This window comes from Pelobates fuscus, chromosome 1, assembly GCF_036172605.1.
Source record: "Pelobates fuscus isolate aPelFus1 chromosome 1, aPelFus1.pri, whole genome shotgun sequence".
In the NCBI taxonomy this organism is placed as follows: Eukaryota; Metazoa; Chordata; class Amphibia; order Anura; family Pelobatidae; genus Pelobates; species Pelobates fuscus.
In genome coordinates this window covers 280,286,843-280,307,849 of record NC_086317.1, presented here as the reverse complement: position 1 = coordinate 280,307,849, position 21,007 = coordinate 280,286,843, and the positions used below count along the sequence as shown (strand labels likewise).

At 41.2% G+C, this 21,007-nt stretch overlaps 1 protein-coding gene across 3 annotated transcripts in view; it reads right to left on the bottom strand.

The window, feature by feature from the left end:
* Window positions 1–21,007, bottom strand: part of P2RX1 (purinergic receptor P2X 1) — an 88,906-nt gene that overhangs the window by 36,268 nt on the left and 31,631 nt on the right. For 2 of the 3 annotated variants that reach the window (XM_063457431.1, XM_063457432.1), the window contains exons 3-5: window positions 17,893–17,964; window positions 15,889–15,955; window positions 1,413–1,445 (exon numbers count right to left, since the gene is read on the bottom strand). In XM_063457431.1, the coding sequence (XP_063313501.1) occupies window positions 1,413–1,445; window positions 15,889–15,955; window positions 17,893–17,964 (172 nt within the window). The remainder of the gene's footprint in view (window positions 1–1,412; window positions 1,446–15,888; window positions 15,956–17,892; window positions 17,965–21,007) is intronic. The other variant, XM_063457433.1, reaches the window with a different exon arrangement.

Here is a 21,007-nt window from a genome sequence, read left to right as displayed (position 1 = left end):
CCCTGCTGATTTTGAACGTTTGCCCACTGACAAAGAAAGGATCAGTCTATAATTTTAATAGTTGGTGTATTTTAACAGTTAGGGACAGAATAACAAAATAAAAAACCTCAGGAAAACGCAAGTCAAAAAAGTTATAAATTGATTTGTATATCAATGAGTAAAAAAATTATTTGATTCCCTATCAATCAGCAAGATTTCTGGCTCCCAGGTGTAATTTATACATGTAACGAGCTGAGATAGGAGCACTTTCTTAAAGGGAGTGCTCCTAATCTCAGCTCATTACCTGTATAAAAGACACCTGTGAGCCAAAAATCTTGCTGATTGATAGGGAATCAAATAATTATTTTACTCATTGACATCAACCAGCTTCTTTGATGCTAATGTATACCTGATGGGTCCAGCCTTGACACGGACAGGGTGCTCTGTGGCTGTACAGGTATCAGGGCAAGCTGTGCCACATACATACGCTGTGATTGGGGCAACGCTAGCGAGGAAATAGCAGTGGGTCATATTAATGGTTTGCCGGCTGAAGTCATTATGGGAAACAACGTGATATAACCCACCTCAGCTGTTGCAGGGCCTGTAATTTCCAACAAATAGGGATGTATGACAAGAACTATGGCTCAAGATGGTTTCCCTAAAGGCAGAGTGGAGTGCAGGATGAAAGTGGTGTTGATGAGCACTATTGGAAACAGACACTGTTTAATGGAGCTGTGTATGGGACAATTTAATGTCTGTCAAAACAGACATATAAAGGTTTATTTAATAAAGTGAATTTTAAATGTAATGTAATGGAGGAGGCTGGCTGTTCACATTTCTATAAAACAGTTGTTTTAAAGGGACGCAATCTGCAAACATGGCAGCACCTGTAAGGCACACCCCTCTCGCTTTCTCTCTCTGACATCAAAAGAGGAATTTATACCTAAATCCTTTTCTGTCCAAACTTCTTATACAGCATGCAGAAGACACTGTCTCTCTCTTTCCTCACTGTCTCTTGGAGAGTTATCAGAGGCTTGGCTTCATGCATTCATACTTGGCTGTTGACATAGGTAATAGGCGATATGCACAGTCCCATTTACAATACTGTGAGCTTTCAGCATTTTCAGTTTGCAGTTCTACTCAGCAGATTACTAAGTCATATAGTCACCTATAATGTTCCAGTTGTGAAAATGTAATATTCAGTTTTTTAATGTGTATTCTTTGACCTATCTAAACATTTGCTATTCCTTTATACATATGACAACACTTGATTAAATGTATGCATAATCTTTAATAACTAAAGAACTAGATCGATATATGTTATATAGATAGAGAGATTTACAGACAGACAGACAAAAGATCCACTTAAATAATTAGAATAAGGGAACAGATGAAACCCACCACCAAATTATGTCTAATGGGTCTCTTGTTACCTGAATCACTTAATGGAGGGTCATTGCTTTCGCCTTGTTATGATGATATGGTGTAAAAGAAGAAACAACAACAAAAAGGTTGATCACAATCACATAGTAAGGTGTCTGCATTAATATCATGTCCCTTAATTAAATGTTTACAACACTGCCATGTCACACATAATGTAGTGATGTGTAATGATCAATAATCAGCGTATGAAAATGCCATGTATGCATTGTTCTATGCAAACAATAATAAACTGATCTGATTGCGTTATAGGCTGATAATGAGATACTCTAGGTTATGATGCCGGAGTCTCCCAGAGTCTTCTTGCCGTCAAGTTTTTGAAATGCCTTCAACGATTATGAAATGGTTTAAACACTGAAGCTGAGTCCCCCAGGTCCAATTGTGCGAATTCAGTTTCCTTCATGGTACTGCTCAGAAATTGTGGAATAATTTGCTCAAACTGCAGTGACTGGCTGAAAGTGATTGTGAAACATTACTTGCTATGGGCTGCCAATCATAGGCCAAGAACTTTAGCTGAAGCTCTCAGCCTAACATAACATGCATTTTCCGAGCAGTTCCAGAAAAGATGCTGGTATTCCACTTCAATGATAAATCGTTGACGGTAACTAGGGGGCTCCGGGCACCATAAACACTTCAATGCCCCTGCAAACAAAAACACTTTTAGACTTTTCCCTGGCTGCATGGGAACTAGGCAGGTACTGTGATCTGACCATGAGTCCAAGTGGGATGGTAAAACAGTGACCCCTAACAGGCTATTATTGGAGAGATTATAAAACACATCTCTTTTACTTCTTCATTGATGCACAGAAAATGGGCTAGAACACCTGGCTGTATCATGGCAAAGGAGGTGCATTATTGCAACTGAGGGCCTAAAAGTGGCAAATATATGCTCTATATGTGATGAAACATGTTACAAAATATAATTGTTTACAGAGGGTGAATATATTCATTAGGACTGCACAATAGGTAGACAAAACATACAAGTAAGACATAACTAATCGAATCAAACTAGAGATTACAACTAGTACATGGGATAACATTTATGAAAAGAGAGATGAATTATGACATATGAATTTAAAAACAACAAATGAAGAGTGAATTAAGTCATGATAAAGGATAATAGCTAGTGAGATAGCATAGTAATATTCATGTTTTAGGGATATGTGTTTCCTGAAGCTTCCTCCAATGGATCCCATGATTGACCAGCAGGCCTGGTGAATGTTCCCCTATACATCCTCTGCTTTGGGGTGTATTGTAATGACAAACTGGGTAGGAGTTCAGTGATTGACCCCTACTGCCATCCTCAGGTGTTGGAGTGAGGTAAAATTTAATTATGAGGCTATGGAGTCCCAAAAACCCAAGGCTAAAAATAAAGAAGGACCAGTACATGGCCAGTCACCTGGTCACTTGACCTAAAAAGGATGAGGGGATGTTCGGTCTTCTGACCTTAAATAATTAAAGGAACATCCATGCACAGTAAGTAGTCAAACTGTTTTAGTACTATTTGACAACTTACTGCGTCCTCTAGGTACCCATGCCATATTCAGTCTCTTAATGCAGGGGAAGCCAGATTTCACTACAGCATAAAGCCTGGCTGGATTAGGGCCACTCTTATTGGCTGAGAGTTCTCTGTTGACGTTCTCAGTCGATGAGTGCAGTGCAGGCCCTGGTTAGCTCTGATTGTCCTAGAGGAGAAGATCTAAAGCACAGACTCACTGCAGTTTTGGGCTGTTGTGGTTATGGTGTTTGCAGTGTTCCTTTAAATGATCCATCTCCCCATCCTCTAGCCACCGCACCCCCATTTTTAAATAAAATCCTACAGGAGAAAAAAAAAATCTCTTTAGGATAGAGAGCTTTTCAGTCTCCAAGGGCTTTAATATGCCCACAATGGCTTGAAGAGCTTTTACTTTGCTTCAAGGGCTGCAAAGCCAACCAATCACAGTGCATCCTCATCAATTCTCTTGCCAGGTAATGTCCTTGTGTGAAACAACATATTCTACTAGTGATTATTGAAAAAAATACACTGTACCAGGGTAGGGCAAAAAAAGCATTATGTCATGTGGTAGGGTCGGAACAAGGAAGCTTTTGGGGAGCACTGTGAGAATGTTTGGATATATGAATATGAAAATCTGGGATTCTAGAGGACTGGTTACTCAGTATAGAAATCTCTGTATGTCTCTACTGTTTGCCCCTGTGGGTTTTAAAAGCACCTAATGAAGATATTATCCTGCCTGATTAGTGAATTAATTCCATGAGTGTGCTCCCAGAGAGCCTTGATCAACCACACACAAGGGTTTGATCCCTAATACCACTCTCTTTTGGGAACTTAATTTTCATTAATATTATATTCTATGGTGTGCACTATGTATTTTTATGTTTGTTTTTTTCTATAGGAATGAATATGCACACAGTTGTTGTATAATAAGTCTAGATATATCTTAAAAATAAGCAACAAACAATGGTGCACATTGATCTTATTCACCACACTTTTGTAATGTATCTTTAAAAAACAAAACAAAAGCAGAAATATATAGTGTACACCATCTGATAAATATGACAAAAACATAGAATAAATAATTACAATGTTAAAGAATGCAAGTGCCACTCTCACTCTTAAATGCTTTATAGGGATCAGGTCATCATGAGCAGTGGATATTAGATCTTACTTACAAGCCAGTGACCTGTGCAGACCAGCACTGCTGCCAGTTTCAATTGTCAAAAAAATAAAAATAAATTTAAAAGCCACAAATAGCAGGAACACAACAGATGAACTGCCGAATCTGGAACTCTCCTGCGTGTTCTCTGCGTTTTTTATTTTCTTGCTTTCACATTTCTGCTCAGCTGGCGTGCAGCAGACGCGTTTCACCCAACCTCTCAGGGCTTTCTCAAATGCAAATGGGTTTGTTGTTCTGTCATGCCACTGGCTTTTAGTTGAGGCCTCAGATTCACCGCTCACAAGGTTCTGATCCTTCCAGATCATTAAAAGTGAGAATAGCACATTCCTTAATAATGGAATTATCTTTTGTTTGTATGTTAATTATCAGATGGCATGGGCGTAGGAACCAGGGGGGATGGGGGAGACGCATCCCCCCCAGCAAATCATGCGGGGGGGGACAGGTTATAAAGAAATCACCCCCAGCTCCGCCGGCCGCGGGTGCCCTCAGGCTGCGTGCGGCTCCATCAGGAAACCGTACGCATTGCAGACTGGAGCGCCGGACCCCCTCATGCTGCAGCCGCCCGAGCGCTCTGTAGAGAGCCTCAGGCGGCTGTAGCTTTGCCCGGGCTGGTGTGTCCATGAGGGCGCACAGCCCGGGCGCAGCATGAGGAGAGGGGCTGACAGGAAGGAAGTGCTCAGCGCTCCCTCCTGTCACTCCCTCACTGAAGCATGGCCGAACCCTGTATGGTCCGCGGGTACAGGGAGCATCTGTCTCCTGTACCCGGCCGGACTAACAGGAAGTGAACACTGAGTGTGCACTTCCTTTTAGTCCGGCTGGGTACAGGAAACAAAAGCTCCCTGTACCCGCGGATCATACAGGGCTCGGCCACGCTACAACAGAGGTAGGGGAGGGGGGAGGAAGAAATTGACGGGGGGGGGGAAGAAATTGACAGGGGGGGGAGGGGGAGAAAGAAATTGACAGGGGGAAGGGAAGAAATTGACAGGGGGAAGGGAAGAAATTGACAGGGGGAAGGGAAGAAATTGACAGGGGGAAGGGAAGAAATTGACAGGGGGAAGGGGGAAAGGAAGAAATTGACAGGGGGAGGGGGGAAAGGAAGAAATTGGCAGGGGGAAGGGGGAAAGGAAGAAATTGACAGGGGGAGGGGAAGAAATTGACAGGGGGAAGGGAAGAAATTGACAGGGGGAATGGAAGAAATTGACAGGGGGAAGGGAAGAAATTGACAGGGGGAAGGGAAGAAATTGACAGGGGGAGGGGGGAAAGGAAGAAATTGACAGGGGGAGGGGGGAAAGGAAGAAATTGGCAGGGGGAAGGGGGAAAGGAAGAAATTGACAGGGGGAAGGGAAGAAATTGACAGGGGGAAGGGAAGAAATTGACAGGGGGAAGGGAAGAAATTGACAGGGGGAAGGGAAGAAATTGACAGGGGGAGGGGGGAAAGGAAGAAATTGACAGGGGGAGGGGGGAAAGGAAGAAATTGGCAGGGGGAAGGGGGAAAGGAAGAAATTGACAGGGGGAGGGGGGAAAGGAAGAAATTGACAGGGGGAGGGGGGAAAGGAAGAAATTGACAGGGGGAGGGGGGAAAGGAAGAAATTGACAGGGAGGAGGACGAAATTGACAGGGATGGGGGGGGGAGGAAGAAATTGACAGGGATGGGGGGAGGAAGAAATTGACAGGGATGGGGGGGAGAAATTGACAGGGATGGGGGGAGGAAGAAATTGACGGGGGGAGGAAGACATTTACAGGGGGTGGGAGAAAGAAATTGACAAGGATGGGGGGAGGAATAAATTGACAGGGATACACCCCTTGCACACAGAAAAACACACAATGCATTACACACACAATGAATTAGACACACACACAAGCAATGCAACCCTTACACACAATGCATCCCTTACACACACAGAAACACACAATGCATTCCTTACACACACTTAATGCACCCCTTACACACACTCAATGCACCCCTTACACACGCACACACTGCATCCCGTACATACACAGAAACACACCTTGCAGCCCTTACACATACAAACACAGATTCACACAATGCATTCCTTACACACATATCAGGACATCCCCTACACACTCCACCCCCTGTGAACAATTGGTGGAACATGAAGGTGGACCCTGGGACCCAGACCTTGAACTGTGTAAAGGGCCCCTCAAAAATGGAGCTGCTTCCCATTCTGCCAGAACATTGATTTTTGTGACCACAGTTACAAACATCCTTCAGAGAGCCTTTTCTACACCAGACCAGTGGAGCCAGACTGCAGCTAGAGCCCATCATCATCCTCATCTGGTTGTAAGTAGGCAATCTAGTATATTATTCGTGGCACTAATCTATAATTTACCTCACATTAAAGGGACACTATAGTCCCCAGAACCACTGCAGCTTAATGTAGTGGTTCTGGTGTCTATAGCCTGTCCCTGCAGGACTTTTAATGTAAACACGGCGGCACTCCAGCACTGGCGTTAGTTAACATGGCAGATCATATGGGTGGGGCATTGTGATGTCACATGGGGGGGCGGCAAACTTGACTTTTGCCTAGGTCGGCAAAAATCCTTGCACCGGCCCTGGCCGGGTGTCACGTGACTACCCGGCGCTCAGTCTGACACTGCGCCTGCCGGACGTCCAGAGATCCCCCTGCTATGTCAGGTAAAAGGGGGAACAAAGGTAGAAAAATAATTGGAAGGGTTTAGGGGGGCTACTAATATGGATGGGAGGATGGGGGAGGTAGAAAAATTATTGGAAGGGGTTAGGGGAGTACTAATATGAATGGAAGGGGTAGGGTGGGTTCTAATATGCATGGAAGGGGTTAGGGGTTACTAATATGCATGGAAGGGGTAGGGGGTTTAATATGCGTGGAAGGGGTAGGTGGGGTTCTTTTGAGCATGGAAGGGGTAGGGGTGGTTCTAATATTCATGGGAGGGGGAGGGGTGGTTCTAATATTCATGGAAGGGGTAGGTGGGGTTCTAATATAAATGGAAGGGGTAGAGACGGGTAGTAAAATGTATGGAATGCATTTCTGACAGTGTCACTGAATGGCAGTTAGGAAATGTGGTCACCCTATGTCAGGGGCAGTATTAAACAATCTGTATATGTATAAAAAATTATAAAAAGTAATCTGCAAAGTACAAAATGTTTGTGTCATATGTTGTGCTCAAAATTAAGCTAGGAATGTGCATATTTTTTAAAAATAATTTTTAGAATTATGATACAGACATTTTGTTTCTTACATTTGTGATGATTCTTCTTTCCTCTCTATATTCAAGGGACACTATAGTCACCAGAACCACAACAGCTAAACGTAGTAGTTCTAGTGTCTATAGCATGTCTTTGCAGGCTTTTTAACCCCTTAAGGACCGGACTTTTTTTGCGATGTTGTACATTTGCGACCGGGCATCTTTTTGACATTTTTGTGGTGGTTGTGTTTAGCTGTAATTTTCCGCTATCTCATTTACTGTTCCCATACAAATTATATATTGTTTTTTTCAGGACAAAAGGGGCTTTCTTTACATACCTTTATATAATCTCATGTAATTTAATTTTTAAAAAATGAAAAAATATGATGAAAAATTGAAAAAAATACATGTTTTTTGACTTTTATGTAAAAAAATCTTTTACTCATCTACAAAAGCGAATGAAAAAAACTGCTAAATAGATTCAAAATTTTGTCCTGAGTTTAAAAATACCCAGTGTTTACATGCTTTTTGCTATTTTTTTGCATGTTATAGGGCTATAGGTACAAGTAGGATATTGCGGTTTCAAAACCTATATTTTTAAAATGTATCAATAGTGACATTGTAACACTATTATCTGTCATAAATCGCTAAATAACACCCCACATGTACATATTTTTTTTAAAGTAGACAACCCAGGGTATTCAATATGGGGTATGTCCAGACTTTTTTAGTAGCCACTTAGTCGCAAACACTGGCCAAAGTTAGCGTTCATATTTGTTTGTGTGTGAAAAAAGTAAAAAACTAAATTGAACGCTAATTTTGCCCAGTGTTTGTGACTAAGTGGTTACTAAAAAAGACTGGACATACCCCATTTGCAATACCTTGGGTTGTCTACTTTTGCAAATGGTAGGCCATCATGGGGGTAATTCTCATTCCTGGGCTACCATACGCTCTCAAAGGCAACGTAACCAACCTGGCCATTTTCAATGTAAAAATATGACCCATATATTTGACCCTGTAACTTTCAAAAACGTTATAAAACCTGTACATGGGGGGTACTGTTATACCCAGGAGACTTTGCTGAACACAAATATTAGTGTTTCAAAACTGGAAAATGTATCACAACAATTATATCATCAGTAAAAGTGCTGTTTGTGTGTGAAAAATGCAAAAAAAGTCACTTTCACTGACAATATCATCGCTGTGATATGTTTTACTGTTTTGAATCACTAATATTTGTGTTCAGCGAAGTCTCCCGAGTAAAACAGTACCCCCCATGTACAGGTTTTAGGGTGTCGTAGAACGTTACAGGGTAAAATACAGTGAAAGCAAATTAAATTCTCTGGACTTTCGGCCTGGGTTGGCAGGCAGGTCCCTTAAATTGCAATCAATAAAATAACTTAATTATGTAAAAATATTACATAAATACGCACGTAGAATTTAAATATATATGCATATTTATATATTTGAAGTCTACGTGTATATTTATATAATTATTTATGTAATTTTGTATATGGACATATGAATAGTTCGTATTCTTTTTATTTATTTATATATACATAGATATATATACAATTTCATTCTAAGTGTATTTTGATATAAATATATATATATTAATATCAAAATACAGTTAGAATAAAATTTCGTATAGATATATAATTTTTTTTAAAATTTTTATTATTTTTAATTTTTTTAGTTTAATTTAAATGACTTATTATTTGTAGTTTATAATAATATATATACAATATATATAGTTTTTATATATATTATATATATACACGTGTGTAATTTAATTATAAGTGTATTTTTATATTAATATATGTACATATTAATATAAAAATACACTTAGTATGACATTATATATATGATATTTAGACGTATATTATATATATATAATATACGTCTATATATCATATATATATATACACATATATAATTATTATTTTTATTTTTTAACTTTAAACTTTATTTTTTTTATGATTTTACACTAAGCAGGGAGACTGCCTGTCAGCACAGACAGTCCCCCTGCAGGCAGAGACTAGGACACCTATTGTGACCATGTGGTCGCCCTGTTGGGCGATCACATGGCCACAGGGGTCCTAATCCGCCATGGGGAGACTGTCTGGGTTGCAGGCAGTCTCCCCACGGGAGCGCCGCCGGGGGAACGACGGCGATCGGGTAAGTACATTGGACCGTTAGGACGGTTCAGGACCGTCCTCGGTCGGCAATGCAAAAATGCCTATGACGGTCCTGAACCGTCCTCGGTCCTTAAGGGGTTAATGTAAGCACTGCCATTTCGTAAAAAAGGGAGTATTTACATTACTGCTGAGGAATACCTCTAGTGGACACTCAGATGGCCACTAGAGGTGCTTTCTAGTCGAGACATGAATGCCGCCCTATGAAGTATCTGTGCATGTGCGGCAAAGCTGCGCATGCGCACCAGAGAGCAATGACGCTTCTGAATAGAAGCGTTTTATTGCTCCCTGCTCGCACCCTCCTATTTCATCATTTTGACGAAATAGGGGGCGCGGCATCAGGAAGATCCCGGCGCTATATCTGGGTAAGCAAAACCCCTTCCCTGTAGCGACCCTTTAATGTTATTATTTAATCATTTATATAGCGACTGCAAATTCCGTAGCGCTGTACAATGGGATAAACAACTCCTAGTTTACGGAATAAGAATATACCCGGCGAGTAAAAATGCTATCCCCTCCAGATTTTTTTGGGTTCCTAGGACCATGTCAGATGCACTGTATTATATATTTCTGATATGCTTTTTAATTGTAAATTACAAAAGTTTAAGAAATGTAGTGAATAAGATCAACTTTCTTAACTTTATTTATTAAAATTAATTATATTAATAATAATTATTATTACTTTCACACCATTGTTGTTTGTTTCAGATGAATAACTTATGTATGCTATACTTCTAAGTGGTTGCTGCACTTTATATTAATTGCGTATAATTAGCACTTTATTAGTTACCACAAGGTAATTCTTGCACTTTGTTATAACTGTAATTGCACTTCAATATTTAATTTGTACTTTATAAATATTGTGATTGCAGTTTAATATTTTAATTTCAAATACTGTATTTAACTGTCAGAGGCGGCTCTAGACTTTATGAGGCCTTAGGCGAAACGCAAACATGAGGCCCCACTAACAAAAAATTGTCACATATACACATTGATGCACTGTCTACCTGTGTATGTGCCTGAGAGTGTGTCTGACAGAGAGTATCCTTGTGTGTGTGAATGTATGTCTCTGTGAGCATGTTTGCGTTTTTGTCTGAGACCCTGTGTATGGGGTAGCTGCTTGAAGTGTGTTGTGTGTATGGGGGGGGTGATGGTGAGAGGCGGGTGATGGTGAAAGGGGGGTGATGTGAGAGGCGGGTGATGGTGAAAGGGGGGTGATGGTGAGAGGGAGCGGGGGGGGTGATGGTGAGAGGGAGCGGGGGGTGTGATGGTGAGAGGGAGCGGGGGGTGATGGTAATGTGAGAGTGAAGGGGGTAATGTAAAAGTGAGGGGGTAATGTAAGAGTGAGGGGGGTAATGTGAGAGGGAGGGGGGGTAATGTGAGAGGGAGGGGGGGTAATGTGAGAGTGAGGGGGGGTAATGTGAGAGTGAGAGGGGGTAATGTGAGAGTGAGAGGGGGTAATGTGAGAGTGAGAGGGGGTAATGTGAGAGTGTGGGGGGTAATGTGAGAGTGAGGGGGCATAATGTGAGAGTGAGGGGGCATAATGTGAGAGTGGGTGGGTAATGTGAGAGTGGGGGGGTAATGTGAGAGTGGGGGGGCTAATGTGAGAGTGGGGGGGCTAATGTGAGAGTGGGGGGCTAATGTGAGAGTAAGGGGGCTAATGTGAGAGTGAGGGGGGTAATGTGAGAGTGAGGGGGGTAATGTGAGAGTGAGAGGGGGTAATGTGAGAGTGAGAGGGGGTAATGTGAGAGTGAGAGGGGGTGATGTGATGGTGAGTGGGGTGAGGCTGAGGGTGGTGACGGAGGGTTATGCTGAGGGTGGTGGGGGTGAGGCTGAGGGTGGTGAGGGGGGTGATGCTGAGGGTGGTGGGGGGAGTGATGCTGAGGGTGGTGGGGGGTGGTGGTGATGATGAGGGTGGTGGGGGGGTGGTGATGATGATGAGGGTGGTGGGGGGGTGTTGAGGCTGAGGGTGGTGGGGGGTGAAACTGAGGGTGGTGGGGGGTAAAGCTGAGGGTGGTGGGGGGTAAAGCTGAGGGTGGTGGGGGGTGATGGTGGTGGGGGGTGAGGCTGAGGGTGGTGGGGGGTGAGGCTGAGGGTGGTGGGGGGTGAGGCTGAGGGTGGTGAGGCTGAGGGTGGTGGGGGTGATGCTGTGGGTGAGGCTGAGTGTGGTGGGGGGTGATGGGGAGGGAGAGCCTACCTTTCCCTGGTGGTCCAGTGGGTTCCCTGGTGGTCCGGCGGCCACTGCTTCCTGCAGCCACTGCTATATAAAGCTCCGCATAGCTGCAGACCATGTAATCTCGCGAGATTTCAGAGCGTTGCCGTGGTAACCCGCGGCAACGCTCTGATTGGCCAATTCTCGCGAGTCACATGGTCTGCAGCTCTGCACACTGCAGAGCTGCAGACCAGTGTCTGCGATGGTGGCCGGGCAGCCAGGAGGGGCCTTGCACCCGGCGGCATACCGGGCAAGCCGCCGGGCCCCCTCCTGGTGTCAGGTCCTCGGTCACTGACCGAGGACCTGACACACTCTGCTCACAGGCGGTTTAGGCGGCCGCGAGGCCCCCGCCAGCGCGAGGCCTTAGGCGGCCGCCTAAACCGCCTAATTAGAGAGCCGCCTCTGTTAACTGTTACCAATTATTTAGAGCCTGTATCACTGTATTGTTTTTTTATTATTATTATTATTATTAAAGTGACACTATATTTACAAAAACAACGTTAGTTTAATGAAGCAGTTTTAGTGTATAGATCATGTCCCTGCAGTCTCACTGCTCAATCCTCTGCCATTTAGGAGTTAAATCCCTTTGTTTATACACACAGGCACACCTCACTGCATGTGACTTGCACAGCCTTCCTAAACACTTCCTTTAAAGAGTCATCTAATGTTTATATTTCCTTTATTACAAATTCTGTCTAATAAAGAATTTCATATCTCCTGCTCTTTTAATAGCTTGCTAGACCCTGCAGGAGTCTCGTGTATATAATTAAAGTGCAATTTACAGAACAGGAGATAAAGACTTTTAAAGTAAGTTACATCTGATTGAAAGTGAAACCAGTTTTTTTTTCATGCAGGCTGTGTGAGTCACAGCCAGGGGATGTGCGGCTAGGGCTGCATAAACAGTAGCAAAAGTAATTTAACTCGTACATGGCAGAGAATTGAGCAGGAAAACTTCAGAGACGTGATCTATACACCAAAACTGCTTCATTAATGTGTTTTATTATTAAGATATTTTGGGCACCATATTTGTATTTTCTATAGTTTTATTTGTCACTAAAGATTTATTGTTGCTGTACATTATAGTTGATTATTGGAACACTATGCACTTACATAAACTTGATTTATGGTACACTTACACTTACTGGCAGCAATGCATCCATGTTTTTCCTCCCCCAGGTCCGTCAAGGACATACATATTACCTTACCTTTTGAGTCACTATACCCCACTCCCTCTAGCATGTAAGCTCATTGAGTGTCCAACCTGTCTTGTTAAAATTATGTTTATTAGTCCACGCACTGTAAAGCGCTGCGTAATTTGTTGGCGCTATATAAAAAATATAAATAATAATAGTTAACACATAGCCACAAATATACATTTGTGTTCAAAAGGCACGCAGTCACTATTACACACTGCATGACCAATCTGTGAAATTTCCTATGCACTGTAAATCGAGCTGGTAGTATGTTTACTTCTGATTTCAGTATTTTCAACATACAGGAAACATATTTAGAGATCTCATTATTCATTTATATGTACTCTGTGGTTCAAAATCAAATATTGTTCTTTATGTTGTGTATGTTGTCCTTAGAAGTTTGAATCAGATTTTTCCTGGTTGGAGTTTTTTTTCTTTTCTTCTTTGCACTTTGTAAACATAGTGAGCTATTTGTTTTTCACGGTAGACAATCTTAATTCAGACACTGCTGTGTATCTAGCTGTTTCTGAATTAATATTTATCCACTTTATATATGGCTGTGTGTGCCAAGGGCAAGTCATCTTTATCTGATCAGATCTGTTGCTGTCTTACAAATATCATTGTACTGATATCAAGAATTAAAAGAACTGGTGTAAACTAGATGATCCATGAATATTCCTACCCACCTTCAAAGTAATTTCTGACAGCATGGTACTGTCAAGGTGTGCTATCTGTTGAAAGTTTTTTTTAAATCGTTTTCTCTTACATTGAGGCAGGCATTCCTTCTCTTCTTAAGTATTTTCTTCTATTCATTTCATAGATGTGGACATTTTTTGCTACCCATGTTGTCTTCCTGCTTTGGCATATCTTTTACCCTCTTCTCTTGGTGAGATATGTGCATAATATTCTTACTAATATCTGGTAAGCAATGTGCACTCATTTATGTTTATTAAAAGCTACCACACATGTGGGAATTTTCAATTTATCTCAATTATATTGATTTACACATCCCCGTGGGTAAACCGTCAAGATTTTGAGAGAGGAAGAAGAAAGATACCCAAGAGAAAATGGTAAGAAGAAGTGGTAAGAAACAGTGGAATTTGTAGAGAAACTAAGTGTGTTTGTAAATATGAAGAGAAGTGGATATACATCTGTAGAAAGGTAACAGATGGATTAAAAAAAAATGAGGACATGCATGGAGTCTGATGGAGAGAAAGAGTGAACATGATTTTGGGTTGGGTTAGAAACTGGTCGAGAGAAGGGTGGACAATGTGCAGTTAGTATGAAAAATACTAGTTGAGATGATAAAGTGAGCCTGACATTCTAGGGAGCATGATAACTAAACAAAGAGTATTTCATAAACTAATTAAACCGTTATTTGGGTTCCAAACAAGAACCCATGAGAAATATAGATTATTCTTAAATGTTTTCTTAGGGGATAGTAACCCCCTGTAACAAATAAACCTTGTAATCATATATAATAGAATTTGTGCATACATATGTTCTAAGTCACAGTTACTACCGTGTTTCCCCGAAAATAGGACCTACCCCGAAAATAAGCCCTAGCCGAATTTTCGGGGTGGGCTGCAATATAAGCCCTACCCCGAAAATAAGACCTAGGCATTTTACCTTTGGCGGGACTTCCTTCTTCTATGAGGAGGGGGAGGAGCGTTGCGGGCCGCGGCATCGCGCAGCGTGATGACGACGTGCGCAGCGTGATGACGACGTGCGCAGCGCCGTCAGTCTGCCTTCACGGATCTTCAGCGGAAGGATCCATTCCGGGCGGTGATGCACCCAGTGGTCGGACTCTTTGAACTGTGAGTAGATACCGGTATTTTATGCCTGGGACTTAATTAATTAAAGGGGGGGGTGAATTAATTAAAGGGGGGGTGAATTAATTAAAGGGGGGGTGAATTAATTAAAGAGAGGGTGGATTAATTAAAGGGCTGGTGGATTAATTAAAGGGGGGTGGATTAATTAGAGGGGGTGGATTAATTAGAGGGAGGGTGAATTAATTAAAGAGGGGTGGATTAATTAAAGGGGTGGTGGATTAATTAAAGGGGTGGTGGATTAATTAAAGGGGTGGTGGATTAATTAGAGGGGGTGGATTAATTAGAGGGAGGGTGAATTAATTAAAGGGGGGTAGATTAATTAAAGGGGGGTGGATTAATTAAAGGGGTGGTGGATTAATTAGAGGGTGTGTGGATTAATTAAAGGGGGTGGATTAATTAAAGGGGGTGGATTAATTAGAGGGGGTGGATTTATTAAAGAGGGGGGTGGATTAATTAAAGGGGGGGTGCATTAATTAGAGGGGGTGGATTTATTAAAGGGGGGGTGGATTAATTAAAGGGGGGGTGGATTAATTAAAGGGGGGGTGGATTAATTAAAGGGGGGGTGGATTAATTAAAGGGGTGGTTCAATGTACATACCGGAACCGTAAATAAATAAGCCCTACCCTGAAAATAAGCCCTAGTGTGTTTTGTGTGACTAAAATTAATATAAGACCCGGTCTTATTTTCGGAGAAACACGGTAGGGTTCCATCACAGAGACTTAACTTAAACTATAATTAGCATCCCAAAATATCAACTAACAAATCACAATATAAATACACTAATGGTAACGTAAGGTCTTACATACAATTTTAGATTTATTACAAAGTTATAAAATATACATTCTTGGAACAAACTCGCACATTTAGTACATTTGGAAACACTGAACAGGGTTATAAGCGAGGGCTGGTTTACAGCAAATAAAAGACTTCATATTCTGTTCAGGAAGCTTTCTGTTTTATTATGCTTGTCTGATACATATTTATTTATTTTTTATTTTTTGATATATATGATATTACAATGTTTTTTTTCACGAAATGTGCATAATCATTATGAAGTTAAAGAGTAGGAGTTACTTTAAAAAAAATATTTAAATATGTATTAAAAAAACAAATAAAACACTCAGTTTTTAACATTTAACTATTACAAGGTACTGTTTAATTTAAGTTCACAATGCATACCTTGACTCTGCCGAGAGCTTTGAATTTTGCAGTCATCATCGCTTTTGCAAGTTGCAACTTCGGGTCGCTGCAATAGTGAGAGGAGTGACAGGTATCACTATGAATAAATTGAGCTTATTTGTGCTTAAAGGAACAATTAAAAAGCCAACAGTGAGAATATTATGTGTGTGTAAAACTACATTGTATGCAAATCGATTAGTTTATTGTATGATTCTGCCCACTATAATGCGAAATGTCTAGGGAGGACAGGAAAATAGATCACCAGCTTCGATTATAAAGTTCCTTGGTACTGATATATTGGTGATAAATGAGAGCAAACACAGCCTCACAATACCGCATGTGAAATACATTGTGCTCTTTGAACTTTTTAAGAATTTTTCCACGTAAAATGGGCGTCTAAACTGTTAAAATGAGACATAGTCAACACCTCTAGCTTTACTTCACAAAAACTGCTTATGGGGCAGTGTATTTATATATTGCTAATAATATTATACCGCTATATATAGGCTAAACTGGACCTCCATGCTATGTAATAAAGCTACCTATATCACCTGTTATACAAAGAGACATAATTTATTTAAAATTCTTCAGCTTTCTTTAAATGTCACCAACATGCAAAAATAATGCCCACATCCATTAAGTGCAGTTACAGCAAGTACCTGTACTATAAGGAGCCAAGCATGCTGCTATTTTAACTTATTATCACTGTAGTAGTGCGTTCAAAACCTAACTTTCATCCTTCCATTTTATTGGTTGCTAGACTGCAGTCATACATTTTGACCTACAAAAGCTACTGTAGAGTGCGAGAGGAGGGAGGTGTGCTGACACTTACAGATTCTCTGCAGATATGTAGTGGGACAAAAAAGAGCTGTGGACGAGATATTTATTTCTCTGCAGAATAAAAACCAATCCTGGATTAAAAAGAAGATATATAGGGCTTAAAGGAAGACTTCAGGCACCATAAACATTACAGCTCACTGTAGTGGTTATGATGTTAGAAGTGCCCTGGCACTCACTCATCAAAAGGAATCAAGCCATTTTTAAATGGTTAGACGCCTTAGCTGGAGTCTGTCAGGTGCTGTTCCCACCTCCTCTACCATCTCCCAAAAGCAGGCTTTCTGTCACCTCTCCTGAGCTAATCTCTGCAATGCAGGGCCTAGCGCATTGGGTGAGAGTGTCAGTTGATTATATATATATATATATATATATATATATATGTATTTGAAATGAAAATGGGTTTAAGCAGCTCTGTCACCATCTGGGGTGTGCATAATTTGCAAAGACCCCCAATCATGACATTGCTGCTTCAGGTCTGGTGGCATGGAAAGGTAAGATTTACAACCTCAAACTTGTCCCTCACATGCACCTCCATCCTTCTCCAACTCCTCCGTTTTATCTGCTTGTGCTTCAGCTGCCAGGAGCTGACATCAGCATTAAGATCTATGGAAGCTCCCGTGAGACCGCAGGATACTCCATGAAAGGAGCTCAATTTCCCTACAGCGGTCAATTGTGATGGCTGGGGGAAATGACAAGGCTTGACGGCAGTAGCTCCACCTTGTTTTAAGCTTTGTATAGTGTAGGAAAACTAGTGAGACAAAGTAGTCCCTACTTTGTTGTAGTATATCTTTTGCATGGGTTAGAATTTCAGTCTGTATGAGCATTTCGTAAAGATTCCATTTTTATAAAATACTAATTTTGCATTTTTATCACAACATTTCTTCAACTCTGGCAGAATTAGGTTTCAAGAAAGTCTATTATTCCTTCAGTAGGTAATCATAATATAAAATAGGCACAATGCTTCTAATAATGACACAAATTGATACATCTTGCATAATTGTACCCCCACAAAAAAATGATTGACCTATACTGTACATTGACTTGGCCTACATTTTGGAATATGATAATCTATCTCCCATTTTATCATTCACAATATATTTTGCTTGCATTAGAACACCCACATCTCTTACAATAGCAAGCAAGTATCTGAAACCTGCAGATATTTACCTCATTACAGTATCCCATTTGTTGTTCTCGAGTAATTATAAAGTTAGTCATTACTACAAAAGAGCTGTCCCCCTGTAAAATGAGTAAAAAAATTATAACGTTAGGAAAAAGCAGAATGTTTAAATAACTTTAACATAGATTGTATTTAGATTAAAATGGTTTCCGTATGCTAGTGACTATGATAGTATCTAGATTCCATTTCAAGAATAATCTTAATAACGCAGCCAGAATAGTTAAGACACATCATTTGGCTTAAAAACACATTAAGTTTACAAACAAATATATTTCCACTATTGTTATTAACAAGCCGTCAAAAGATTAATTTATATTTATAAAACACCCCGGGTAATTTTCAGAGCTTCCTCATCAATTAATACGTTCTCTTTATTAAAATAAATACAAGGAAACAGACAACAAAATGTGAAATACATACAGTGTATCCGCTGAATACAATGTTATACTGGGGAAAAAGTGGTGCTCCAATAGCATTATCAGCAAGTGTAAATATTCAAATTTAAAACAGAGTAGGGGAGAGAGTAGCTAAAAATAAAAAAAAAAGTCTTGGAGAGAATAGGTGAGAAATTGTATCGGTAGAAGGAACGGAATGACATACTAGAGCAGGGATAGGCAACCTTCGGCACTCCAGATTTGCCGGAGGTTGCCTATGCCTGTACTAGAGAAAAATGATCACCCAACAACAGACAAAGATGTCGATTTACAAAAGTCCGACTCAATATTTTGCAGCTGTTGCAGCAAATTTACACATAAATGCTATTTGTTAGTTGTCATAGCTATATTGGTACAGCAGGAAAAAGGCTTCAACCTGGAGTGAAAACACTCCATACCAATCTCCTTTGTAGTCTCTCCTGACAGTTAAACAAATGATGCAAAGTGAGTAACGACCCATATGGAGCTTTTGTGCAGGCAAGTTCCATCTTCCATGTGGCCAGAGCACAGGGCTTTTGAAATTTATTACATATGCAGCCATACAGACACTAAAGCAATCTGGTTGTACAGAAGTTGGGAATTGCAAGCAGTGTCAGCAAAAATGATGTATAAATGATCCGATTACACTTCTAAACTAAAGTGCAAATGCCCCTGATGCAGGGGCGGATCCAGAACCAAATCTCGGGAGGGGCACTGAAGTGGGCTAGAGGGGGGTGAAAAGGGCTGCAGCGGAGAAATAGAGGACTCTTGTTTAGGGGTTAGGAGGCTGTACACATATGCGGCCACACACAGTTATATGGAAACACAATAACACACACACACCCACAGATACAAACCTATACCTACACAGGCGCACACACAGATACACACACACAAACCTACACACACACACACACAGATACACATACCTACACGCACTGGCACACAAATACACACACATACCTGCACATAAACACGCTGGCACATAGATACACACATTGGCATACACAGATGTACACATACCTAAACATACACACAGACACTCACAGATACACACTGACACTCACAGATACACACTGGCACACACATATGTACACATACCTAAACATACACACATACTCTCACAGATACACACACTAACACTCACAGATGTACACTGACACTCACAGATGTACACTGACACTCACAGATGTACACTGACACTCACAGATGTACACTGACACTCACAGATACACACAGATGTACACATAACTAAACATACACACTGGCACTCACAGATACACACTGACACTCACAGATACACACTGACACTCACAGATACACACTGACACTCACAGATACACACTGACACTCACAGATACACACACTGGCATACACAGATTTACACATACACACTAACACTCACAGATACACACAGACACTCACAGATACACACTGACACTGAAAGATACACACAGACACTCACAGATACACACAGACACTCACAGATACACACAGATGTACACATACCTAAACATACACACTGGCACTCACAGATACACACTGGCACTCACAGATATACACTGACACTCACAGATACACACTGACACTCACAGATACACACACTGACATACACAGATTTACACATACACACTAACACTCACAGATACACACTGACACTGAAAGATACACACACTGACATACACAGATTTACACATACACACTCACAGATACACACAGACACTCACAGATACACACTGACACTGAAAGATACACACTGACACTCAAAGCTACACACACAAATTGCAGCTTTTATAATGTTAAGTACCTCCCTTTCTCCCCCCCCTTCCCCCCTCCCCAGATGGGAGTCTGAAGCTGGAGTATGAAGCTGCAGAGCTCTCCTCCTTCTCTCTCAGCTGCCTGCATCCTGGGTGTTCTCAGCCTGCGCAGTCTGTATGCTGCCCCGTTACACCCCCCCCCCCCTCCCCCGGATCCGCCACTGCCCTGATGTAAGCCTACCCTTGAGAAATATTTGCCTCCAAGAAAGACGAGACTGGGTGGGGGGGATATGATAGACACATTTAAATACATAAAGGGAATCAACACAGTAAAGGAGGAGACTAGGAGGACATTATTATTATTATTATTATTGCCATTTATATAGCGCCAACAGATTCCGTAGCGCTTTACAATATTCTTAAATTAGAGGGGCAAAGGTTTACAAATAATATCAGGAAGTGCAGGTAGTGGATGCATGGAATAGCCTTCCAGCTGAATTGGTAGAGGTTAACACAGTAAAGGAGTTTTTTTTTGTTTGTTTGTTTTTTTAATTCTTTATTTTTGAGGGTAGCAGGCAAAGAACTCAAGGTACAACATGTGCTTAGAAGTATAGTATATAACAAGTTACATATGTGAGGATTGTTATGGTATTCCAAATTGCACAGGTGCTACGTCTACCCAATTTTAATTTTATGAGTCAGATTAGGTTAATCCCCCTAGCCTGCGCGGAGCAAGTTCTGTGGCAATGTCAAGGGGGGCTTGGGCGGGATGCTTGATGTACCCTGCCAATTATAGAGTAATATGCGTAACCTAGGGTAAGTGAGTCGGGGGTCGGGAATGTAAAGATATTGCGGCCTGAGGATACCCATGGCCTTTCGCATTTCTTATGTCCGGTCCCTGATTGTCAGGTGGTTCGCTTCCCTCGCAAGGA